The sequence below is a fragment of the Protobothrops mucrosquamatus genome, unplaced genomic scaffold (assembly GCF_001527695.2).
Source record: "Protobothrops mucrosquamatus isolate PMUCROS unplaced genomic scaffold, P.Mucros_1.0 scaffold958, whole genome shotgun sequence".
Lineage (NCBI taxonomy): Eukaryota > Metazoa > Chordata > Lepidosauria > Squamata > Viperidae > Protobothrops > Protobothrops mucrosquamatus.
The window spans coordinates 453,119-479,870 of NW_015387202.1; the positions used below are offsets into that span (position 1 = coordinate 453,119).

At 37.1% G+C, this 26,752-nt stretch overlaps 2 protein-coding genes across 2 annotated transcripts in view; one reads left to right on the forward strand and one right to left on the reverse strand.

Annotated features, from left to right (window-relative positions):
- NBEAL1 (neurobeachin like 1) overlaps positions 1-16,290 on the forward strand; it is a 96,895-nt gene extending 80,605 nt beyond the window's left edge. The window contains exons 44-54 of the mRNA XM_015819606.1: positions 1,670-1,767; positions 1,982-2,098; positions 3,818-3,907; positions 4,310-4,419; positions 5,290-5,462; positions 7,619-7,713; positions 9,214-9,330; positions 10,280-10,441; positions 11,884-12,032; positions 13,572-13,707; positions 15,509-16,290. Coding sequence (XP_015675092.1) covers positions 1,670-1,767; positions 1,982-2,098; positions 3,818-3,907; positions 4,310-4,419; positions 5,290-5,462; positions 7,619-7,713; positions 9,214-9,330; positions 10,280-10,441; positions 11,884-12,032; positions 13,572-13,707; positions 15,509-15,610 — 1,349 coding nt within the window. The 3' untranslated portion in view covers positions 15,611-16,290. The remainder of the gene's footprint in view (positions 1-1,669; positions 1,768-1,981; positions 2,099-3,817; positions 3,908-4,309; positions 4,420-5,289; positions 5,463-7,618; positions 7,714-9,213; positions 9,331-10,279; positions 10,442-11,883; positions 12,033-13,571; positions 13,708-15,508) is intronic.
- Positions 16,291-22,211: 5,921 nt separating this feature from the next.
- LOC107290704 (alpha-aspartyl dipeptidase) overlaps positions 22,212-26,752 on the reverse strand; it is a 13,212-nt gene continuing 8,671 nt past the window's right edge. The window contains exons 5-8 of the mRNA XM_015819608.1: positions 25,227-25,400; positions 24,403-24,462; positions 23,147-23,229; positions 22,212-22,467 (exon numbers count right to left, since the gene is read on the reverse strand). Of these exons, the coding sequence (XP_015675094.1) occupies positions 22,392-22,467; positions 23,147-23,229; positions 24,403-24,462; positions 25,227-25,400 (393 nt within the window). The 3' untranslated portion in view covers positions 22,212-22,391. The remainder of the gene's footprint in view (positions 22,468-23,146; positions 23,230-24,402; positions 24,463-25,226; positions 25,401-26,752) is intronic.

Here is a 26,752-nt window from a genome sequence, read left to right on the forward strand (position 1 = left end):
TGACCCCGGGACACTTCAGCTGTCATAAATGTGAGTCAGTTGTCAAGCATCCGAATGTAAACCATGTGACCATGGTAATGCTACAATGGTCATAAGTATGAAAAATGGTTATAAGTCACTTTTTTCAATGCTGTTGTAACTTCGAACAGTCACTAGGCAAACTGTTGAAAGTTGAGGACTACCTGGATTTGGATGGAAGACAATTACAAAATCCCAGAATTGTAAACTAAATTAGAGTTGAAAATACATCCTGGCAAACAATTTTTGTATAGTTTTATGGGCATGTCCATGACATCACCATTTCACTAGCACCATGAATCAAGTGCTTCATTTTACCTACATCGTATATATGGATCGTTTAAGTTTTCATGAGTTGACTTTAAGTGTCAACATTGATGTGATAAAAGTTTTTATTTGAAATGTTCTCCTTAATCCTCCTTCAGAATGTTCCACTCAGTCAGTTCTTACTGGATACTGCAGGAGGAGAGTGTTGAGTCTAGGGTGGCAAAAAAGTCAGGAAGAGTCTAGTAGCACCTTTTCTGACTAGCAAATTATATTAACAGACATGAGCATTGTCAGATTCATAGAGTGGCTAGACCAGAGGTCCCCAACCTTTTGGGCACCAGGGACCGGTTCCATGAAGAGAGGTTTTTCCATGGACCGGAGGGGGCGTGGTTTTGTGTGCTGCCTGCATCCCATGGAGGGGGCTTTGCTTGTTTGTGCGGACCGGTTGCTGGCATGCCACGGCCTGATACTGGTCCATGGACCAGGAGTTGGGGACCCCTGGGACTACATGAAGTTTCTAGGCATCTGATAACATTAAATCCAGCTCATGAAAATTTATGTTTATTAATGACATCTTTTAGTCAGAAAAGGGTGCTATTAGACTCCATTGATTGCCACAGAAATTCTAAGGTTAAAATTCATCAACTTTTAAAAGTCTGTCTCTCTCGTGATAAAATTATTCTTCACAGCAGAAATTGAATACCTTCTTTGGGAGGTGGTCTGTGTGTAACATCAAATCTGCAAATACACCTCGAACTACTTAAATACTTTTCTTCTACTCCATTATGAATATGGGGAAATTGGAAGCTTCTGTTTTTATTTAGTCACAGTTTAGCATGTCATCTAAACTGGTATGAAGTTGCTTTCTATCCACTAATCAGAGTTGAAGAATAACCAGAATTTCTTAGGGCTGAATAATTTTTAAAAAATGAAAAAAAATGCTTTATAAATCATGCTGGAGCAAATGAGATCACACGGGTCCAAGGGTCAGTCATTTTCATCATACTAAACTAGGTTTATTCTAGTTCTTCATGTTGTATCCAAATGGATAGGGCAGATTCGTCACAGACCTTGGCCATAATTAGCATTTAGGCCCTCATGAAATCTGCTCTTTCACTACCAGAATTTGGTTTTCCTTTTCCTGATGCATTTTGGAGTTTATAATCTTGAGTAGATCTGAAGGACACCAGATAGAAAGAGAGGATACAGTACATTTACATGGAGAAACATTACAATAACTGCAAGGGAGGAGGCAAGTATACTCCTCTCCGTAACAACTTCAGGTGATGAAATATTAAGTAATACATACTTGTGAAACCATGTACAGAAAAGCATATGGATTATTATTTTCTTTATTTTGTTTCACATTTGACTATCATTGCAGGAGCTGTAGACCTGGATGCCTTAACTGATGAGAAAGAAAGAAAAGCCTTAGAAGGGATGATTAACAACTTTGGACAAACACCTTGCCAGCTATTGAAGGTAAATCCTTTGGAAGTACTAAGAGTCCCAGGTACCATCTCCACATGAGTAGCCTGCCTTTGACCATGTTGTGATGGTTCTCATGCTTCAGAGGTTTCCCCTCAGGCCTCGCCACACCTCCCTGTCATACCTTACAGTCACATTCTCTTTATTCCTCTTATTTCAATAATCTGTTGAAGAATCATTGTGTAAGTACATTGTGGACTTATTCCAGGAGCCCCACCCAGCAAGATTATCTGTGGAGGAAGTGTTGCAGAAGCAGACCAAAAATGAAAACTCCACCCTCAATCTGTTCCAGCATCTCCCTGAACTAAAATCCTTCTTCATTGAGGTAAATATATTTGTTATCAGGTTGCAACTGATAATGTTCCACATTATTTATAAAAAAAACAACAACCTCTAGGGTGTTTGAAAATAAAAATAATAATTTCCCACATGATTGGGTGAACTAAAAATGGATTCTAGGTCCAAAAAGCTTGATGGTTATAGAGATGGAAGACAGTGCATTACACATTTTCTACAATGATAGTAGAAACAGATCTGTACAGTTTTTTTAGTTTCTGGACATGCAAAAAACCTACAGCACTCTTTAACATTGTTTAAATCTGACTAAAGAAAGCAAAGCAGGGAAGTCAAAGGCACTCAGAGGATAGTAATACCAATAGCAATAGCACTTAGATTTATATACTGCTTCACAGTGCTTTACAGCCCTCTCTAAGCAGTTTACAGAGTCAGCATATTGCCCCCAACAATCTGGGTCCTCATTTTACCAACCTTGGAAGGATGGAACATTGAGTCAACCTTGAGCCGGTGAGAATCGAACTGCTGGCAGTGTGCAGAATTAGCCTACAATACTGTATTCTAACCACTGTGCCATGGTAACAAAGCTTGATGCTGTGAATGGCTCTCTTTTCTTTCTTTTAAAATTCTGCTGTAGCTATATTATGTGGATGAGGGCTTCCAGACAAAGTGTTAAGCCACAAGAAAATATTCTTAATATTTTTAAATATGTTTTTTGTGGTGATGGAGGGTTTTTTTTGTCAGTCATAGCACAAGCCATAATTGCATGAGGATCCCAGGACATTTTTACAGCTACTTAGCAATGATTGGATAGGAGGATTACATTTTCCCCGCAGATCATAAAATGTCCAGGATCACATTTCTGGGTATGCTTAAAATCAACCTCTCTACAATCTTATGTGGACCTCATTACAACTTATTCTCTAGAAGATGCCCATTCACTTCAAAGCTGGTCTACTTTCATTGAAGCCAAAACTGTTGGTACTTTGGGAATTACTACTGCTGTTCTTATTGATAGGTTATTTCTAAGCATGTTTCTGAACATTCCAACAGTTTGTCTTTGTTACTAATAAACTGAGATGATCAGTTGTGCTGTACAACAGTCAAAGATGAATTTGAGAAGAGGATACTGTACCATTTTGCAGTACAGCCATATTCATACTGATTTAGATGAGTAGGTTTCAGAAGATAATAATTGCATTGCCTTTTTTCTAAAAAACAGTTCTAAGGTAACAAAGAACATTTAATGTAATTATGAAAACACCTAATGTAATTAGAAAAGTGTCCCATCTCCTGTTCCTCATTGTCTTCAGAGATACTCTGATTTTTTTACCCTCCTGTTCATTCTTTATTTCTTTATATGATTTATTTCACACACATTTGGATTATACAAATATTGTAGGATATTGATAAATATGGCAATTGAGAGAAGAAAAAGGTAGCAATGTAAAAGCAATCATTATACAAATAGTTGCACATTTTCCTTCTTATTTAAGAGGCAGGCACAATGAACCTTCAGTCTTCAGCATAATTCCGTGTCTGCCTGTTCCAGCAAAACTTGGGCAAATGATTGAGATCCGGGAGTTCCTTCTGCTATCACACTTCAGAATTAGAAACACTTATTCTAGATACTCCATTTAATATTAGCATCCCTATTGGCTGTAGATTTGAACATCATCTACATGCATGTGCCACATCAGATTGATTTGTTCTACTTATCATCACCAACCAGCATCTGTTTTCCCCTTAGGGAATCAGTGATGGAATCCCTATTGTTAAGGCCATTGTTCCCAGGAACCAGTACCGATCTTTCATGTCACAGGGAAGTCCAGAACTTTTGGTGAGTGACGTTTGCAAAAATGCTGGAAGAAGGTCTGATGTGAAGTTATCAAAATGACTGGTTATTAATTGTTAACTTGTTGCCTGTTGTTAATTTGTTATTAGTCTTTAAATTGTTTCTGTCCAAAGGTGGAAAGTTTATTATGTTATAATGTGTGTTAAGGTATCTGTGATCATGGTTGGTGTGATTATTGTTGTGTTTTAGTGTTTTCTGAGTAGATGCAGTATCTTAATGCAATAAACACATAAAAATCAATAGATCTTCACCTTCGGAACTATAATTCAAAGATTCATAAAAGAACAGCCGGATGTAAAGGCAGGGAGGAAAGACAAATTGTATTTATAATTGATGTGAGTGAAATTTATATCTCATTTTTTAAAATTTAAACACTCTTTTCTGAAGGTAACAGTAAATCTCAACTTTATTATTGGGACTCATGGATGGCTATCTTATGACCGAAATATTTCCAATTATTTCACTTTCCTTAAGGATCAAACAGTGACAAATCCCAAGTGAGTAAAAAACATAATTTTCTGGGACATATTTTGGCATGCATTTAACAAAATAGAGCCCACTTTATAAAATGTATTGATGTGATCCTTCATTGGGGATATGCAGTAGAGAGAAAGAACATTTTCATAGTTCTTCATTGTGTCTTTAATCTGTTTATCCAGAGGAAGGTACAAATATGTCTATCTGAATCAAGCTACATATAGGCATACATGCAGAAATTTGTATGTACGCACACATACATTCAGCATGTATTGTCTATTTTGAACTGCAAAGTAGGCTTTTGGTTAGGTGATGAAAGCTTCTGCTCAGAACTGGATACTGTGGGAAATTATCTGAAGAAATCAGCAGACTTTGCTGAAGGATGAGAATGTTGATGAAGGAGTCCATGGGCTCATGGTTAATTTTGGCTTAGTAAACTGGCTCATTGAATTCATGTCCTCTTGCTATTTAATCAGCTTTATACTGTCCTCTAGACATTTTCCCAAGGATAGATATATCCTGATTGAAGAAAGCTCAGATATGAGCCTGGAGATTTCTGTAATGCAAGATCAAGAGTATGGATGATAAAATGTTAAATCCGCACTTCAGATGTCAGAAACCTGTACAGTTACTGATAAGAATTGGGAGTTTGGTTATAATAGTATACCACAATCAGTCATTATGTGATTAAGCAGGATACTCTGGAAGAAAATAGAATTTGTTATGCTGGAAGTTGAAACTTGTGCTTTATTCTCACTTTGGTAAATGCTTATATCGTTGCACTTATTATATTGCACTTTTATTTGTACTGAAACTTGCTTCATGATTTTGGGCAACAATACATTTTAATAAATGGACAATGTAGATCTAATTTAAGTATTTGTTTCCAGAACACAACGGAACATCAGTGGTCCTTTTGCACCAGGATTGGAAATTACCTCAAAGTTATTTGTGATGTCCCATGATGCAAAGTTGCTTTTCAGTGGAGGGCATTGGGACAATAGCATTCGTGTAACATCTCTCACCAAGGGGAAAGTGATGGCCCAGCTTATTCGGCATATGGGTAAGGGATTTTATTTATTTTATTTTATTATTTTATTATTTTATTATATTATATTTTATTTTATTTTATTTTATTTTATTTTATTATTTTATTTTATTTTATTTATTTTATTATTTTATTTTATTTTATTATTTTATTTTATTTTATTTTATTTTATTTTATTTTATTATTTTATTTTATTTTATTTTATTTTATTTTATATTTTATTTTATTTTATTTTAATTTTATTATTTTATTTTATTTTATTTTTGAGTGAATTAGACAATGGGCCTCTATAGAATGTTGAGATGCTGTCACAAAATAGCTGCCACAAAATAGATGGGGCAAGGCACATGCCTAAAAATCAAGCTAGGCTGGGGGTGGGGGGGTGGAGTTGCCCCATATACCCCACACCCACTTACCTTACTGGTAGGACCGCTGCAACCATACCTCCCACGCCCTGACACTTGTTGCGCCGCATGGCTCATTATGCTAGTGGCGCCACTCGTGGCAGGAATCTGCACAGCACTTTGGGCCATTGTCGCTGCTCGCAGCAGGAGGCTGCCTGGTGCTTCATGCCCCTGCCACCACTCGCAGCAGGCCATGCAGCACTTTGGGCTGTTGCCGCCACTCACGGCAGGATGCTGCATGGTGTTTCATGCCGGTGCAGCCGCTTGTGGGAGGATGTGCGACATCCTCCCGCGAGTAGCAGCGCCGGCGTGAAGCACCATGTGGCCTCCTGCCACGAGCAGTGGCACTGACGCAATGTGCCACATGGTGTCTGGCTGCAAGTGGCGGTAAGCGGCCACTGAAGAAATCAAGCAGCAGCACAACAGGTGTCAGCGCATGGGAGGCCTGGCTGCAGCGGTCCTAAGAATAAGGCATCCCCTGAAAATAAGACCTAGTGCCTCTTTTGGAGGCAAAAAAAAATATAAGACCAGGTCTTATTTTCAGGAAAACACAATAGTACCAGTCATACTTGTAAATCTTGGTTTCCTGACCTAATGTACCTCCAAGGGTTGCCAAGTGAGGATACTTCTATAGGTACCTGCTGCCATTCTCCAGAATGCTCCATTTAATAGATCAAAAATAATGCTTAAACTACAAACAGGAGTGGCACCTTCTTTCTTAATTCTGGATACAGAGAATAGATACAAATGCACTGTATTCTTCCATTGTGATAAATAAAGAAAATCCATGATGTTGGGAATCTGTAAAATACAGAGACCATTTGGTAGATGTTTCTGCTTATTGCATCTCAGGAAATCATAAACATATTGTAGATAACAATATTTTTATTACTGCTTTGCTGATTAGCATTATCTTTAGTAAGAAGGTGAGAGGTTACCTTCCAGGTTTTCAAGATGATAATTGTAGCTTGTTTTGTCATTTTTTCCTCAATAGGTTGAGAATAGTGATTAGACCAAAGTCTACTTTTGACTTTCAAGGACCAAGTGAAGTTTTAAAGTAATGTCACTCTAGGCCTAGTCTAAAGTCTAATCTAAATATTAGATTGCATTGGCTCAGAAGCCTCTTCCATTCCACTTTCTGTCCACAAGGACCCATTAGAACTTTTGGGAATTCTATAGATAGGCTAAAAAGACCACCATTTAATCTGATATTCTTCCTCTCACACTAGAGTTTCTATTTTTTATCTTCCATAGCTTGGGGCAAACAAGGCTCCTCCTTTGTTTTTTGCTACCACAGATTAGTACTTCTGGAAATAGCATTAATCATGTTGGATTTGATCCATTTAAAATGTCTCCTTCCTGACAAACCCCATAGAAATGAGTAGAATTTAGCTTGAAAGAAGGTAAGTAACTGTGCATGAAGGGCTCTGGTGAGCCTTTACTGGCTCCACGTCGGTATCCTATGAGAGCTGGCTCTTGAATGACAATATCTGATGGAGGAAAAAAATATTTTTAGATAACCTTTTATGTATAATGCCTCTTTTTCCCAGGAGCAGAAATATTCTCTTTAGGAACCTTAATTAATATAATTAGATGTTCCACACAATACATACAATGTTTTCTAATTTATATACATTCATTTTGCAATTTAGAATAATTGTTTCATTTTGGCCAAAGCCAGCACATCTATGTTTAAACTGTCACTTTTTTATCTGATTATTTCAGTTCCTATGAATTGAGTCTTCCTCTGTTTGTTTGTGTTTGTAGACATTGTGACATGCTTAGCAATGGATTTCTGTGGGATCCATTTAATTTCAGGCTCAAGAGACACCACTTGCATGGTATGGCAAATAGTTCAACAGGTGAGTTGGCTTTTGTGGAATTCTGCAAGCCATTTGTGCTGTGGGATGCCGTGTTCTCTGATTGCATTAACTTACAAATGGGGCAGAAAAATCAGAAAGTGAGGTATTGTACATTCATTCAAATGTTATAAAGCAGTGATGGCGAACCTTTTAGAGACCGAGTACCCAAACTGCAACCCAAAATCCACTTATTTATCGCCGGGTGCCAGGTGGGCGTGGCCCACTGGGTGGACGTGGTTGTGGTGGTCATGGCAGATTAGGTGGGTGTGGCCAAGGTGGGCGTGATCACCTCAATGTTGCTCGTGGGGAGGGACGCCTATGGGGGTGGGGCAGGGTTGGGGGAGATCCAGAGGGTTTCTGGCAGGTGGGGTGGTGGGCAGGAGGCTTGTCCTGCAGGGTGAGGCGAGGCAAGGTGAGATAGGGTGGGGTGCTATTGTCACAGGGCAAGGTGAGGCAGGGGCCGGGGCGGCTGCTGCCTGACACCATCGGCCCCTGCACACAGAGGCCAGTGAGCGCATGGGTGCTGGGCTATATCCAGCCATGTGGGACCTCGGCAAGTTAGCAGGCAGCTGGTTGAAGAGGGACAGTTGCCATCTCCAGGGCATGGTCTGAGTGCCGCCTCTGGCACACATGCCATAGATTCGCCACCACTGTTATAAAGTATAAAAGAGTTACTTGAATCTCATACAGTTGGGAATTTGTATAAGGCTTAGATAGTTCTGAGGGTTACATTGTGGCACATCTGATAGAAGAAGTATTAGTGCATGAAAACTTACATGAACATGTCAAAAGCACTGGGATAAGGTAAGACTGGAGTCCAACGATGCTGTTTGTATTGCTAATGGGTTGGAGAGGATTTGTTTTGGACTGTTCATTTTGTTTGGTTTCATTATGATTTTGTGCTACCCAGAATTGTGATGGGTAGCCATACAAGTCTTTTAAATAAATCAATATAAATAAATTTATAAAAAAGTTGTTCTTGTACTGATTGACTGTAACTCCTTGGAAAATAGTACTGTGTATTTAAAAGTACCAATCCTTTGTTGACTGTTTAGTGCTTTCTTTACTGTAAATGTGGCAAAATAGAACTATTGCTATATAGGTTAGTTCTGAGGCACTAGTGAAGATTTTTTTTTATTCTTTTATATATCCTGAGATTAGGTTCTCTCTTCTGGTTTTTTGAGCTAAAGTTTTGCTTGTGACTCTTAAGAATAAATTGAATTGATATGTTTTCCTCCTGTTTTATCTGTTTTGTTTATTTATTTTGGCAGCATTTTCAGAAGATCCAGGTTTGTTTTTTTCATAGTGACCAATAAAATGGCAGCTCAGCACCTGCTAGCTGCCATTTTATTGCCAATTATGAGCTGTATTAAGAAGCATTATGCTTCCTTAAGGTAGAAAGTTTAGAACGAAATGATGTCAGGCTTTGGGCAGATTTGCTGCTTTGAAAACATCTTGTCTTTTAATATAATCGTGCTTCTTTTCAATATTTAATTGCAGGGAGGAGTGCCAATAGGTCTGGCTCCTAAACCTTTGCAGATTCTCTATGGACATACCAATGAAGTGTCTTCAGTTGGCATCAGTACAGAACTGGACATGGCAGTCTCAGGTGCCAGGGTATGCTTGCTTGTTGTTTCCTCAGTCTTCATTCAAAATAAGAACTGCTTCTCCGGCTTAAAGTACCTCATCAGTCTCAAGTGAACCTTGAATATGCAATTCATTCTTGCCAGGCCATTTACATTTCTAAGTTGTTCTCTTGTGGTAAATGATGCCTGCAAAGCTATGCCTGCTTCTTTGGAAGTATTTCCCTTTTTTTGAACATCTGCTTCCAGGCAAAATAAATGCATGATAGTTTGCTGGCAAATGTTTTGGAGTTTGGTTCTTAAGAAAGTTTCTTCTGTTTTTAAATGTATTTCCAAAACATTCTTCCTTCATGTCGTCTGCAGAAAGAATGGAATGCATACAACAAAATGTATAGAATGTTTTTAAAATGACATTGTGGATGCATAATGAACATTGGAGGCTGAGAGGAACTGCATTATTTAAAAGTCATTGATACAGAGTGCTATTATAAATATTTGCTGTTAAAAGTCTTATTTGCCTCCTAAAACATTTCTTAGATAGGATATGACCACCATTGATAGGGTTAATAGTTGGAAGGGACCTTGGAGGTCTTCTAGTCCAACCCTCTGCCCAAGGCAGGAGACCTTATACCATCCCATTCAAATGGCTGTCCAATCTCTTCTTGAAAAACCCCCAGTTTCTGGAGGCAAGCAGTTCCACTGGTTAATTGTTCTCACTGTCAGGAAATTTCTCCTTAGTTCTAGGTTGCTTCTCTCCTTGATTAGTTTCCATCCATTGCTTCTTGTCCTGCCTTCAGGCGCTTTGGAAAACAGGTTGACAGGTTAATAATCCATTGAAAACACTCTGTCTGGGTGGATCTCTTCTGTGTGTCATTCTGGACATGCTGACTGTTGTATTAAAAGCACAGAGGCTAGTATTGCTGTACTATGAATTGGTTCTCACATTCTTTCAGTTTTGAAAGATCTCCGTTTGGTTTTAATAGGATGGAACTGTGATTGTGCACACCATTCGGAAGGGCCAATATATGAGGACTCTGAGGCCACCCTGTGAGAGTTCTCTCTTGATCACTGTTCCTAATCTGGCTGTATCTTGGGAAGGACACTTAATCGTTCATACCAGCATAGAAGGAAAGACAACTCTCAAGGTATTAAGACAGCCAAGTACACAGGGGCTGCATTGGTTTTGTTTCTAGAGGTGGGGTTAAATTAACTATGTGATTGGAGTAGCAATGGAGGCTTGTTATTGTCATTCAGCATTCTCAAGGCTAGTCCCTCCCTCCATCACACCATGGAATGGTACGTATACATGTATGTCTAGATACATACAAATATATAATCTGGGGCCCATAGGTGTATATTTATGTTTGCATAAACCATAGATTCATGTTTTGTTGTTCAGAAAAATGGGCAAAGAGATCATATGGGAAAGCCCCTTAATGTGTGAATTCAGTTAAATAGACTTGACAGCTTTTGCCTGTACGTGAATTAGTATGGATAAAGTATTGGAATTCATTCTTGATTGTGTCTCCTGCCTCTGTAGTGTAAGGCTGTGCGATTTGTTTGGAAGGAAAGGCTTTGCAACACAGAGAAATGACCAAAGTAACATTGGTCTGAGATTCATTGAAGCAGCCAAAGCTGTTTCCAGGATTGTGTGGCTGCTGGAGGGAAATTTCTACAGCTCATTTTCCCAAGCAAGGGTTTAGTATCCTTGTTAGTTTAAACTCAATATTAAGTAACAGAATTACCTATTTTTGGCTGACTAAATGTTGCCTCTTAAATGTTTCAATTTGGTTTTATTTGATATGAAACAAAAAGAGTCCTCTGGCCTACTAGCCTGGAGAATAACATTATTATTAATGCTTAGCTTTAATTACCTTGCTAGCAATGATCCTTTGCAAAATTGGTTATAGGATAAAGTTCAAGACCAAATGCCATCATGTATTTATAATTTAATTGGAAAAAGACCATTTTGAGTTCCATGGTTGTCATTTTGCTTCTAGATATGCATCCTTAGCAATGTTGGAGAAATTGTGGCTTTCTGTTTTCCCAAATGACAAGATGCTGCTTGAGAATTTAGAGGTGGAGCCCAGTTGCCAAGTTGTAGAGTCTCTTTCTTGAATGTGATCAGTTCTGCAACTGATATTATATTTTGCAACATTCACTTTTCTGCAAACATTGGCATCCTTTTATTTGCATCTCCTCTGCAGACTAAAAACACATTCATACTCTCCAATTTAGAAAACGGAGAGAATTTCACAAAGTCACCACATTTTGTAAGATTTTGTATTCTCATATAAGACTTTAATTTCCATGGGATCTGAAATTATATAGCAACCCCTAACTTGAAATTTGAAATTTGAAATCATGCAGATCAGGTTTAATAACCTACATGGGTTCCTAATCAGGATCCCACACTTGTGTATGTAAACCCTGAACATTATGTGGAGATTACATGCCATACCATGTTCTTTTTATAATGGTGCTACAAACAATACTGCTACAGAATTATAAAATTTCTATGGGAGAATGTTGTTGCTCAAGGCTTTCTCCTCTCTTTTATTGTGTTTTTTTTTTGTTTTCTGCCCAGGATAAGAATGCATTGCATCTCTACTCTGTGAATGGGAAGTATTTGGGCTCTGAGAGCCTGAAGGAAGAAGTGTCGGATCTTTGTGTGACTGGAGAATATATTGTAATAGGGAGTCTACAGGGATTTCTCTCCATAAGAGATCTCTACAGGTAAGGGGGAGCTTGAAAAGGAAAGCCAATGATTTGTAATGTTAACAACTTCAGTCCGTGGGGGCCTAGGATCAATCAGCAGCTCTCAGTTTACAGTCTGTGATCCTCCTCCACCAACTACTGTTGTTTATATGGAAGGAATCCAATATCCAATATAAGAAGCAAATTAATTCCTTGCTAGTTAGTTATGTGCTGTTTAGGAATTTGAGCTCTCCTATGAATCCTTTAACTACTAATCGTGCTTCAGAATATCAGGAAACAATCCTTCTGAATCTTAGCCAACTTCCTGATTTGTGTTTTATTGCTGGTCGCAACTATTTTGTCCTTTTTCTCTTTCTACTTTGAATGTTTAGACAGAGCCCTAGTGAAGTAGTCCTCAACTTACGACCACAATTGAATCCAAAATTTCTGTTGCTGAGCAACAAAGTTGTTAAGTGAATTTTGCCCCCTCTTATGACATTCTTGCCACAGTTGTTAAGTAAATCATTGCTGTACAGTAGTTAAATGAGTAACATACTTGTTAAGTGAATATGGTTTCCCCATTGACTTTATATGTCAGAAGGTCACAAAAGATGAACACATGACCTTGGGACACTGCAGCTGTCATAAATACATGCCAGTTGCCAAGCATCCGAATTTTAATCACCTGACCACAGGGCTGCTTCTCGCTGTTCGTGTGGAAAACTGTCATCAGTCACTTTTTTCAGTGCCATTGTAACTTTGAATGGTCAGTAAACAAATGGTTTAAGTTGAGGAGTACCTGCAGAAGTTAGTTATTTCATGTTATAATATGGTAATTGTGTTGCTACTTCTCTAGTTCTGCTGGGTACTTCTGGTTAATTGTTGATAATTTTCGATTCCAAATTTCCTACTGTAGTCCATACAAACACACACTACACCGAAACACCATTTTGGGGGAGAATTCTGGGAAATTGGCTGGCGGGGGAAGAGATGCAAGTGCAATCAAGAGCAGGAAGATGTTACACAAGTGGCTTTACTTGCACAAATCTGAATCCAACTCAATAACAGTAATACGATTTTCAATAAAACTCCCTTGTATCAGCCAATTGGGAACAGGAACAAGTTATATTTTTGTTTGAACAGTGGATATGCTTGGAGCTATAATTTAATTTGAGATTTATTGTTTATAGATTTGGAATTGTTCTTACGTTTGAATTTGAGTCTTAAATTAATATCTTTTTTGTATCAATTCATTCTAATAAATTATAGACGTTTAATCTAGGCTGAAATTGACTAGTAAGTTTGATGCATTGAACTGGCCCAGAAGAAAAGGTTTAAAAATGGCGGTGTCAGTCTTGGTCCCAACCAGTCAGTGCCTTTGAGGAAATCTTAAGAATACTGTCGTCCTCTTGTGCATTACTGGCCATGTCCTAGACACAGATGTCAGAGACCCAATACATAATGCTTCATAAGACTTGCTGGTAGAGGCCAGCAATTTCTATCTTTTAATATAAACTGCCCATTGAGTGCTTTTCGGTCTGCTGTAAATAATAGACGTTTGTTATTTCTTTATTTCAGCCTGAGCCTTAGCTCCTCCCCTTTAGCCATGCGGCTGCCAATTCACTGTGTCTCTGTTACCAAAGAGTTCAGCCACATTCTGGTGGGTCTTGATGATGGCAAGTTGATTATCATTGGCGTTGGAAAGCCAGCAGAGGTAAAACCTACCATCAAGAACTTTATCTACCGAACAATGGGAAACTCATTTATTTCTGCTTTCCGGCTGAGCAAGCGATCGCTTCTGTGGCAGGGCAAACTTCAAAGCAAATTTGAGCTTTCAAAGGGGAAGAAATAATTCCCAAGACATTCTTAGAGATTCTTTAACAGGTCCTTCTCTGCTTGGAAAAAAAAAAGAAAGAATGTAGAGGGGAACCCATGGGGAAAAGGAGGTGTGCTGAACTAACTTACAGATTTTATTGACTTAGCTTAAGTGCACTAATAGTGCTTTCTAACTGGACTGAACTTGCTTAATGCTACCTGCCATTTAATACTTAATGCTCAACATTAACCTGTCACCACTGTTTACAATGAATGACATTAGCTTCCAGAAGAGCACTGAATAAACAACAGTGAGCTACTTTGGAACTATTGTGGTTTTGCTTAGCTGCATTCATGCTTCATTTAAAAAAAATGCCATTAAGGATCCATCTTTTTGTTGCTTAATAGATTTATGCAAAGGGCAGTGCTTCTCATCCTCAAAGTGAATGCAAACTACTTGGATGCCAACTACAATTATGCAGTTTTTATTGGGCATGTCCTTAATCTACTGCACAAAAGGGGTGTCACCAAAATATTTCTTAGAACAAGTGAACCAAAGCCCTTCAGTGGCAGCCTGGGCTTTTTGAACTGGTGGGATACTGCATTATGGCGTCTGTGAAAATGGTTCTCCTAATTTCAGAAAGATGTCCACTAGTATTTTCTTAACTCAAGCAAACCTCTGCACTAACCTCTTCAGAAGAAGCCAGGAAATGACTGATGCTTATTGATTATTGAGGACAATATAAAATCTTTGCAGGCTGTCTCTCAAGTGTCACATTTGGGAAACTAAGTCCTTTTCAAATTTCTGGAATATCCAGGTTATAACTGGTGAATTAAGCCATTCACTCTCTCAGTTCAAGTTGTCGAGCTGAAGTCAGGCTTTGCTCCATTCAAAGTCAGACACAGTCAAATGTTGCACTATTATCTCGATTAGATAAATTATTTATTTGCCAAAAAGATGTGTGTTGTTTACACTACAAAACTAGTATGCCTTTAATTGCACAACCCAGCCAGGTCATTTGGTGGCTGACCTAACTTTTGAGTCTTTCTTATTTATTTACTTATTTATTGCATTATAAATTGCTTCATTTAGCACTAATTGTTTGCACTGATTAAAATTAATGTAAATGTGTATAGGTTTCCCACTATAATAATTTTCTTCTTCCATTCCCTGTTTTTGCTGTTATTTTTCAAACATTGTGAAGTGTTTTGCCTCTAAATTTATGGTGTAAAGATTATGTGTTCATTTGCATTTTGGTGCAAAGCATATTTAGAAGACTACCTAGTTAGGTTGTCCAGTTTGCAACCTTAAACAAAATTGATCGTTTTATAGAGGTTATTTTCTGTTTATATTTTAAAACCAAATAACAACAGAAGGCATCATAATCTTGATATCTAAATTCTGTTTTGTTCAGCCTACAAAGCTTTTTTAGGGCATTTTCAAAGATGCCCCTTTAAAGTCACTTGACAATATGACCCTTTAACAATGTATTTGATAGAATTCCACTTTGTGCCCTTTGTTTTCCCTAGGATTGTCCAAACACTGAAATACTTTAGAAATAAATTGCCATTGTGTTGTGTATATGTGCTCTATCTTTTGCTGTCTGCGCTTCTGTAGAATCATCTGAAGTTTTTATTTAATTTATTCCCCTTATCCCACTTTCCCCTTCCTTTTTGTGTCTCTGGCTTACTTTAAACAGATGCGTGCTGGTCAACTCTCCCGAAAATTGTGGGGTTCAAGCAAACGGATCAGTCAGATTTCATCTGGAGAAACTGAATATAATACTCAAGATTCCATGTGATATCTGCTCCTATCATCTCTCGATATTCATACATTTATTTAATCTTCCAATCATACCTCCCAACTTTCTCAGTTATGTTGCAACTACAGCACAATTTCCACAGGCACATACGCATATTAATATACAACATCTATTGTTTTGTTGTGCTAAGTAAAAGCAATAAGCTAATTCAGTCCTTTTAAACACATTGCAAGATAGATTAGGTAGATGATAGAGATAGATAGATAGATAGATAGATAGATAGATAGATAGATAGATAGATAGATAGATAGATAGATAGATAGATAGATAGATAGATAATTATAAGTATGGATGTATATATGTGTGTGTTTTAAACTGAATGTTGAAAATTTAATTGACATATGAGAAAGCCAACAAACTGGAGTAAATTTAATGACTATCAGCAATGTAAAGTATTTTGATAGTCACTAAATTTGCCTGTAATTACTGACAGTTGAACACGAATGTCAAAATCAGTAAAATGTGGATAACTTTACACATTTAACTTGCTGCTGTTTTGGCATAATGGAACTCACAGTTTGTGTTCAAAGTGGCCTTGGCCACTGGAGAGGTAGTAGCTGTCATGCCAAAAAAGAATTAAAGACCTAGTTTTTAAGCCTTCCTTGACAAAAGGAGTCTTCTGGATCTTGGTCAATGTCTCTAAATTATTTAACTATGTAAATCAAACAAAACAATTATTTAAAAAAAAATTCCAATGCCCTTTTAGTTCTTGGATGGTGAATATGAAATTTATTTAAATTCACCTATTTAAGGGGGGAAATGAATGACTGTCAATGCAACTTGCTCTACTCAGAAGTCAGCTTTCTGAATGTAGATCTGTTGAATAGGTTGAAAGTTGAATGGTTAATATATGAACATAAATGACAAAAAATAGAGGACCAGCAGATGAGTTCTTAATTTGGTGGGATTTAGCACAGAAATGTAATCCTTCAAGGTATCTGATTCAGCATTATTAAATGGTGACTGAAACCATTTTTTGCTGCTATTATATATTAAATTTGAGCATTAAAACATTAATATATTCCATGGACAAAAACATTGGGATAGTCCTCCTGGGCCTGATTTTACATTTGTAATAATGGGGAGAGGGAGATGCCATCAATAGGACTAGATGGTTCTTTTGGTCAGAAGATGGTAGCTCACCAGCTTTGCTTGGTTCTTTAAGGTCCAGTGTATAATATGCACATGACTGACTCTCATCTCACACATCTGAAAAAGCTACAGGTGCTGTGCTGTTAATGGCAATCATTTTTGTAATGGGAAGAAATCTTCATCTGCAGAGTTATGGTATAATAACATTTCTTAACTGTAAGAATTATTTCAACGCTGGGAAATGTAAATGAGAGATGCTACAAATATAACTTATATCTTTTCTATATTTCTCCAGGTTTTATTTTGCACAGTATGAATTGTAATCCTAAATGAGGGTTTATTTTTTAAAGAAATTGGATGTTAAATATAGGCAATTGTGTAATGGGAAAATGATGCAATTTTAGCCTTGGTTGCAAAGAATTTGAATGAAAATGTTCTGATTCCCCAAGCAAAGAGCATCTTTTTGTTATAGTACCTTTTTATGATTTTGTGTTCACTGTTGTAAGAAAAATTGCAGGCTTATCAAGAGCAGATTACATGAATATTCCAGTGTGCCATATACACAACTTATGGAGGTGGATCTATAACTTTCTCCTGATTCCTTTGAGGCTTAAAACTTGATGAACTACAAGAGAAACATAAGAAAATATGAAGTTAATCTTTAATTTTGGGTTGAAATTTTGCAGACTTTATCACTGATACGAAATTCATTTATTTTTATTATTTCTTCAAAGACTATATTGTCTTTTATTCTGCTTAGATATACACATTTTTAAATATCCTTCTGCAGTCTAAGCTTCAGTCTTTTACTTGGATAAGACTAATTGAAATTAAGGGACTAAAATTTAAGGAGACATATACAGAATGTTATGGAAAAATGTTATATTTTAGTATTGAGTGTAAAATAATTGTGGGCAAAAAGCACAGATTTTGGGTTAATCTTAAAGTTAAGCAATCTGGACTGTTTAGTACATAGACGGAAGAGCTTGTGGGAGTTGTGAGGTAGATGAGAAAGTTGAAAGCACAGCCCAGAAGAAGGGAACTTCAAGCTGTTTCTGTATTGTTGCCAAGAAAGTGATATAGATGTATCCATGAAGTCACCAGGGGTTGAGCTCTACTGAAAGATGACCTGACTTTTTCAACAATCTTATAGATTGGATAGAAGAGACTAAAGAAAGGATACACAAGACTGAGCTTCAAAATATGTTAAAAAATGTATGAGAAAGTTGGAATAGAAAATGTTAGCAATACCAAAGATAATCACAAAGTGTTTGATGTTTTTGCTGTGAAGTTGGGTTATGAGAATTTTAAAACTGAAGGATTATTAATCAATGTTGCAGACTGAACCATTTTCTTTATAAGCATGTAAATGCTATACTTAAATATGGGACTGCATGTAAAGGATATTCTAGGGCATTATATTAATGGTTTTGCAATTGTATATTTGATATGTGTATATTTTGAAATGTTCTTAAAGATTTCAAGTGAGCCAATTCAAAGACCTCCATTCCAGGAAAATAATGGATATTTTCTATGTAAGGCTCTCTTACATGAGCTTCAAAAAACCTCTTGCTAGAAATTTCTCAGCTATTTACCAGAACCTACAGAATGTTTTGATTTCTTAAGAGATAATTTATAATTTTAAAAAATGAAATGTTAGGGTATATCCAAAAAGGGTAGGGTAACGACATTTTTAAAATGGTCTTTTATTGAAATCAGGTAGCGAAAAAACAACCAAATGTCCTTTCTATACGCGCTATGATTATTTATTTATTTAAGATATGCAAAAGATTGACCTGAAAGAGTTTCTGGGCGCTTTCTTGTGTAAGGCTATAAGAATAGTTTTGACAATTAGTTTAGTATGGACGGATGCTTGCTACCTTGGCTGTCTTTAGAAGAAAAAAACACCTTAGTATGTGAATTCTGAACACTTTTAATGTTTTCTTACCCGTGTGTCATACATTTGAATATCAAAAAAGTGCAGGAACACTATAAGGTGAAAAGATGGCATGGAAGATCTACGTTAAGAATGTAAAGTTGTGCTTTGTTTAAAATTTTGCACAGAGGTTTGCTTTTTGGAAAGTGAGGCTGTCATGCTTGATATTGTTTTCTCTGCGTTACTCAGAGAACAAATATTGTTTTATCTTCTTTGATTGGGCTTTTGCAAAAAAAGAAAAATTGTTCAGCATTTTTACTCAGTTATTTAACAGCTGTGTTTCTGAAGGCTACATTGAATGCTTTAGGCTCAGGCCAGGGGTAGGCAAGCTTGGCTCTTTTATGACTCATGGACTTCAACTCCCAGAATTCCTGAGCCAGCACAGCTGGCTCAGGAATTCTGGGAGTTGAAGTCCATGAGTCATAAAAGAGCCAAGCTTGCCTACCCCTGGCTCAGGCTAACAGAATTATGATATATCTCACTGAAATCAAGGAGATAGTGAAGCGCTCTGAAAGGAAAATTGGTTGGTTATCTGGGAGTTTCCTGAAATCCAGATTATAAACCAGGATCAAGGAAGATACTGATTGAAGGTGCCTGTTGCACAAAGCATCAAGTTAATATTTCTCCGTATTTAAATCAGGCTTTTTTTTTTTAAAGAACAACCTAGTCTCAGTATTTGCTCAGTTTTTCCAGAACTGTGCTTAGGTTCGGATCTGTCAGATAATACCTCTCAGTGCTCCATGTAATTCCAGTGGCAAACGGTTTAGAGGCATCTTTCTGCATAGCTATCTATGCACATCTATGGGATTCGTAATATTTGTACTATTTACATGCCAGTGAAGTTCACCATCACAGGTTGCTACGCCTAACTTAAAGCAGTATGAGTCACTTTAGGAAAATGTCTGCAGTTTTCAGTGTTGTAGAGAAACAATTTCGTGAATTGTAAGAGAAACAATTTCCATTGTTAAAGCTTGCAACACCACTTTGCTATCAAAAATGCATTTATTAGTAGGCGTGAAGTTTGCCTGATATGATGCTAGAAGAGAGAAAGAAAGTGCCACGGTTTGCAAAGGCAGGGGTTTTAGACTCTCCTCCATTAATTAAGAACTGGCTTTGGAAATTGTGCTGGCACCAAACAAATTTTCTTTTACGAAGTTCAGCATTACACCTAACCTGTGCCTCTGCATGTGCTTAAAACATCACACTTAAAAGTAAAAAGAACACAAAGCCTTCTGTATATAAGGGCAAATGATAATCTAATGCTGATTATTCTAATAGTGCAATCTTGACTTCAAATGCCAAAAATGCCTTCAAATTTTGGATGGAAGTGTTTTGATATAATTAAATTTCACCTAGCCATCGAGGAATGTTAAAACCTATTTATCAATCTTTTGTGCAATATCTTTTCTTTATTTCTGGTGCTTTTAAGGTTAAATAATATTCTATTTGTATTAATGTTCCAATGATAACGTTTAATAATTTTAAGCTTGTATGTATGTATGTATATTAGCTAACAGTGAACTGGTTTCTGTACAGCATGGTGAGAAATGTTTTCAGAATTGCACTTTGTAGGATTTACAGATTTGTAATTTAAACCTTTTTAAAATGCTTGCATACTTTGTACATAAAATGATTGTCCAATTAGCTTTGTATATAACAAGGTTTGAAGCCAATTAAATTTTAAAAATTGACCTATGACCAGTCTCCTAATGAATGATGTTTCCTATTTTCCAAAATACAGTGCCACGAGCAAGATACAGCCTCATGGGGGAAATTGAAAATTCAGATGTCCATATGGACTTTATTCTCTTCCAATGGTTGCAGTTCTGGGCATGTTCAGAGGAGAGAGTGGAGTATGTCTGGGTGGGTGCGGTCTTTCCCTTACCTGAAAAGAAGCTTAATTTGTATGTTTTTACTGTGCTTCGTGGACTTCTTCAGAATAAAGCACTTCAATTTACAGAAAATACTAATTTTAGGCAGGAAATCAAATTGTGCCTTTCAAAAACACATTCTAATCCTATAAGTATCTGTTTTTAAAACAAACTGGAATGTTTTCAATTGGGAGGGAGGAGCCAGTTCACTGTGCAGGTGGCAACGGCCAGATGTTTTCAATCAAACAGGTTTGGGAAGTCATCATCTCTCCTCTCCTCCTCCTCCACCGCTGCCGCCATGGAATAATAGGTGCATTATAGCAGAGAGCAGGGTTTTTGCAAGGTATCAACAACGCTTGTGGATCCCTGCCAGCACATCAATTGTAAGTCATAGTCCTTTGCCAACAATTCACACTGTGGTAACTCTCAAGGACACTGGAAGGAAAATAGATCTGCAGTGAACATACCATTGTAATCTTTGCTGGACATGTTTAGAAAATGTTCATTTCTGAAACAACATTTTGTTCAATTTACTGTGAATAATTTCAAAAAGTTAGGATGCCTTTTATATTTAGACAAAAAATGAAGCACAACATTAAACACTAGCTCATGGATTTCATTAAAAAAAAAACCAGCAGTTGGTATTGGGGGGTGGGGTGGGGACAGCCCACCTATTATGCAACCTTGCAAAGTATTCTATTTATTTCATTTGCAAAGGGGCAAAAGCCACCCAGAGTTGTTGAGAGTCAGACGGCATACAAATTTAACAAATGATTACTATATACCCAACAATGTGAAATCACAACTGCCAATTCCTTAACTGGCATTGCTCTTCATATGCATTGATTGTGGAATAAATCCAGATTTATCTAAAAAGGATTCAAACAGGATGAATTAGCCTTATACATTCCCATAAAACTCGGATTTAAAAGGACTTTTATTCCAGTTGAGTACATAACTTTGGTAAGAAGGAAATCAGAAGGGTTTAAGCAATGGGTCTTTACTAGTCACCCCACAACATATATTTTCTGGGATTCTTTCAGAGCCTTTATTTATGTAGCTTTTATTGTTCTACTTATTCTGTACTTTTCCCTTGCTGCCAGTTTATGTGCTTATCTCCAAGGAATTCCACAATTGCAAGGTAAGGTATTTGCACATTACTATTACATAGTAACCCAAATGCAATTCTACTGCATTGGCATTTTTGTTTTGTTTTGTTTTTGATAGCCATTGACATTTATCTTGGACCTGAAATTTTTTTTATCAGTTCTTAGCAAAGGAATTCTTCTGAACAATGATGCCAAAATCTTGTCTTGCAATCTGTTAAACAAGGAGACAATTTAGTCTCTGCCAACAACATAATTTTTTTCTTCATCTATCAGGATTGCTACTACAGACTGCTGCAATTCAGATACGAATTTAAGCTTTTTAAGATTCTTGGCTACAATAGCCAAGAAACCGAGCTGTGAGACATTAAGTGGCTTTAGGCAAATAACCCTCTCAGATCCTCAGATGTAGACTGAAAGTAGGTCCACTCCAAACTATTTATCCAGTTTGACATTATCCAGTCTGTTAATTTCTTAAGCTATGCTTGAGGCTCACTAACACTATAACTTCTGATTGGGCAACCTGTCCATCCAGAAATATTTGCTTACTAAAATGAAAATATTGCAGCTTTTCATTTAATAAGAATTCTTTATTAGTATTTTCCAGAACTCATTTTTTTCTGTTGAAAAAGACTGCCATTAAGCTGTGGAAAGACAGTCCATCACCAGCTGTTTGCGCTTCTGACAAATGGCATTTTTTCCTAGCCTTTTTGGGAAGCACAATTCTGCACAGGAGAGGATTCTTGGAAAAATAATTACACTATCTTGAAGCTCTCATTTAACAGGAAACTGAAATCTGTTCCATGCTCATGTTCCGTTGGGGTACTTCCTCTGCACAGAAAGACAACATTTGAATAATTATTGACAAGTTTAAGAGAAGTTTTGGAAGTCAACACTAGTTTCATAGACATTTCTGACAATCCACCTTTTGTATACCACAGAAGTGAACACTAAACCTCTATATTTGTACATATGCATTCCTATCACAAGGCAATCCTCTAGCAACAATCAGTATCACATGTTAGAATTAAATGGCATGTGAATATTGCTGGTAATTAAGAAAACATCTCAACTGCTACTGAAGTCTTATGATGACTTCACTTGAGAGGTTTCTGGGTCTTCCTGAAATACTGTATGTACAAGCAGTTAAGACTGGAGAGAAAGAATAATGAAAGAAATACTGATCTAAATGGTTCAGTGAAAAGGATTGGGGGGGAGAACACTCTTCTTATTAACATCTACCAATGGCAGGGACTAACAACATAAGTAAGGTGCCTTTGGGCAGAGATAACAAGGAACAAAATTCAGCTTAGTGTGTCTGAAAAGGTAAAGCATTAAGAGGGCTACTCCTTAGACAAGTGCCAGAGAATTTATATGAGTTTCAACTAACAAGACTCGCAAATAGGGCCAGTCTTCAGATTACAAATATACGCAAAATGTGTTGGACTGCCCTTTTTCAGATCATGTTAAGTTTCTGGATTTGAAGCAAAGGTATAGAACAGGTTTTTACCTCACAAACAACCGAGCCCCAGTTTTCCCTTGTAGGGTAGCTTTGTTTCCTTCCACAAGCAGCAACGATCCTTCACGTAAGCCCTTGAAGGTGAGGGACCAAAATGGGGGTTGTTTAATACAGGAGAGCAACAGAAAACTCATCTTGAAAAGTACAGGCAGGGTCAATTGAGTCTGAGACTACCACTGGCTGAGCAAGTGTGAACAAATACTAACTTGTATCGCATATCAGGAACATTATGACACGGGTTGAATCTCTGCTCAGAATCAGTCTGCTTGGATTTTCAATACACCAGATTAACTATGTGAATTGAATTTTTTAAATTCTTCTCAGGAAGGAATGCTAAAGATCAGTAGCACAGCAGATACTTGGAATGTAGTGTATCTCAGTTTGAATCACTGGCACAATCTCTACAGGGCTGTGGATTGTCTTTGTTGAAAATGCTGGGAAGCCACTGGCCATCCTTGAATTAATTCACCCATTCTGCTAAGCTGCAGCTTGCTTCCCCAGACACAACTTATTGATACCGACAAAGGAGAATATTTGTAGCTCAGGATTGAAATAAGTGGTCCTTGATACTCTCTGAGCTTGGTTGTTTTCTTGCAGATGTTTTATTACCCAAACTAGGTAACATCTAGCACTGTGAATACCTAGTTTGGGTAATGAAAAGTCTGCAAGAAAACAACCAAGCTCAGAGAGCACCTAGGGCCCCTCACAACATGTTGAGCCATAAAGCCCTTATTTGCAAACCAGGATGGCTAGATTCATAAAAGATACTGAAGAAATAAATTATGGCTTTGGTGGAATAGATAGCTCATGGAAGGCTAACATTTGTCATGTAATATGAAACCACGTGTCTCAAGGGTTAGCATAAGGCAGAGTTCTATATTCTATTTATTTATGTTCTGGATAGGGACTTGGCCATGTTTTGAAGGGGTTGTAGACAAGTTCTATTTTGGTAGCATTTGAATTTTGAGAGATAAAAGTCCACACATGTGCAGGATAGCAGATTGAGGAAGGCTTGTGAACCTGGACTCAGAGTTGCAGCTGAAGAGACATGCTACCATAGGTTCAAGATTCACTTCATATTTCTGGTTGCACATGCTCTACCAATAGGCAGAGTCAATGTTTACCCAAACACAGAATTTAGGGATCAGCAATTTTAGCATTTTTAAATACATCTGGCTTTAGGACATATTCTTTAGAATCATCATATGAATCAAGAAGGGAGGGAAAAAAATCTAAGAATTACTCACTAACACTGGAGGTGTATTTAATTCTTCATGGTACTGCATAATCCTTTTTTCACGAGTTTCCTAGAATAATAGTACAGCACTCAGATGTTAGGAAGAGATCACAAAGTCTAAAGCAAAGAGGACGGTGTAAAATAAAAAGTCATCCCATTTGTAAACTTGCAAGATCTCCAGTTTGGCTCTCAAAAGAGGACGGTGTAAAATAAAAAGTCATCCCATTTGTAAACTTGCAAGATCTCCAGTTTGGCTCTCAAAAATTCTTAATGTATATAAAATTTTAGATTAAAACCTACATTGTGGTTTATATACTTGAAAAAGGGAGGGGAAGCCATAGTTTAAAACTTTTGTTTTCCTAGACTTTTTAAAGCTTCCATGTGAAATATGCTATGAAGTACCTTCATATACCCACTCCCATTGTCCATGGTAATTGTCCCTGCAGATGTCCCCAGGTTTCCTACAATTGGCTACACTCTGGTTCAATCAAAGTTAGACAAAGTATGTTACAACTTAGTATACTGTGTCTATTCAGCTACCATGGTAGTTGTAATTTGGTTTGTTAATTTAGATACCAAACACTATTTATACAGGACTTCCCACTGTGTTTCTCGGTTCCATTTCCTAATGACTGCAAACCAAAATTCTGCTATTTAATGTAATCTCTGGATTCAATCATTAATGCCTCCCATCTCATTCAAAGATCTTGGCTTCAACAATAATATTAATGCTCTTGTGCCCATCCAAAGAACATGGGGATAATATAGTTCCAGCATGCTTTGCTAAGCATTGCCAATAAGTGCTAGAAAGCTGTTAAGAGACTGGATATTTACCCCCATATGAGTGCTATTAACATCTGGGTCCAAGTAATGTGGATTGATGTTGAAAGGAACCAATTGGAGAGCTGTCAAAGAAGGTGGATACACAATGGGCATATCATTAGTTGTGTTGATGCTGATAGTTGCTATGTTGGTTCCTGCACTGGATCCAATGTATGGGATGCCATCCTGTAAAAAACATGGAATACAATATTAGAGCAACCTTTAGTGCTTATAATAAATAACTAGAATTCAAAAATCTAAAGATGACTTGAATAGAACTACATAGTTCTACCTCTCTCTTAAATTGAGCACCTACACTTAGTATGAATCATTACAAGTACAGATGACGTTCACAAAACTGTGCTCTCCAGATGCATGGCATTAAAACACAATACTACCCAGCATCCTACTAGAAATACTGAAATATTGAGTAGATATTAGGGAGGTTAGGTAAGAGGACAGTAGGGAAGGTAGCTACACTTTCCTGTACCTGGTAGATTACAGAACATAGATTTTTCCATTTTAACATACTGGCATGAAAATTAAAGTCCAGTTTTCTCTTAAACTGAAAAGCTAATCATAGGAAGGGCACTCCGATTGCAAATTTCTCTTTTTACCCTATTGAAATCTTAAAATCACAAGGAAACCGTCAACTCTGTAGGTAGTCCTCGACTTACAACAGTTTGGTGACCATTCAAAGTTGTAACAACACTGAAAAAAGTGATTTATGATCATTTTTCACACTTAAAACCGTTGCAGCATCCCCATAGTCACATGATCAAAATTCATATGCTTAGCAACTGACTTGTATTTATGACGGTTGCAGGACTTTGAGGTCATGTGATCCCCTTTTGTGACCTTCTGACAAGCAAAGTCAATGGGGAAGCCCGATTCATTTAACCAGGTTACTAACTTAACAACTGCGGTGATTCACTTAACAATGGTGGCAAGAAAGATTGTAAAACGGGGCAAAACTCACTTAACAAATGTCTAACTTAACAGAAATTTTGGGCTCAATGATGGTTGTAAGTCAAGGACTACCTGTATACTAAAGGCGTTTATAATGCAAAGGGAGATATGCAAATCTGAAACGTGGCAATTATAGTTAAGCTGACCATCCTATATAGACAAAGTAGAATGTAAGAGCTGAAGCTTTATTGAACTTAAATCATGTTTACACCCAAGGAGTAAAAATACTAAAGAATAAAAATATATATTGTAATTTCATTAAAGTCTAGGACAGCAACTACTGGCAAAGTTGCATGATTTTTACTCCATTTTATTCTGAAGTTACAATCCTGGTTGCTACCTGAACTCCATTGCCTGCAGACAGATCCTATTATATGTTATGGCAAATCTAAGACAGACTTTGGGGTATGAAATCTGATTCCAGAGGATGTGGATGGAACATAAAACTTTACAAGAATTACCCTATGTCTGGATATTCTTGGACTACTTCTTTTGTCTTAAAATGTGATCAACCAGGATATTTAAATATCAAGAATTGTCTAGGACAGTGATGGCGAACCTTTTAGAGA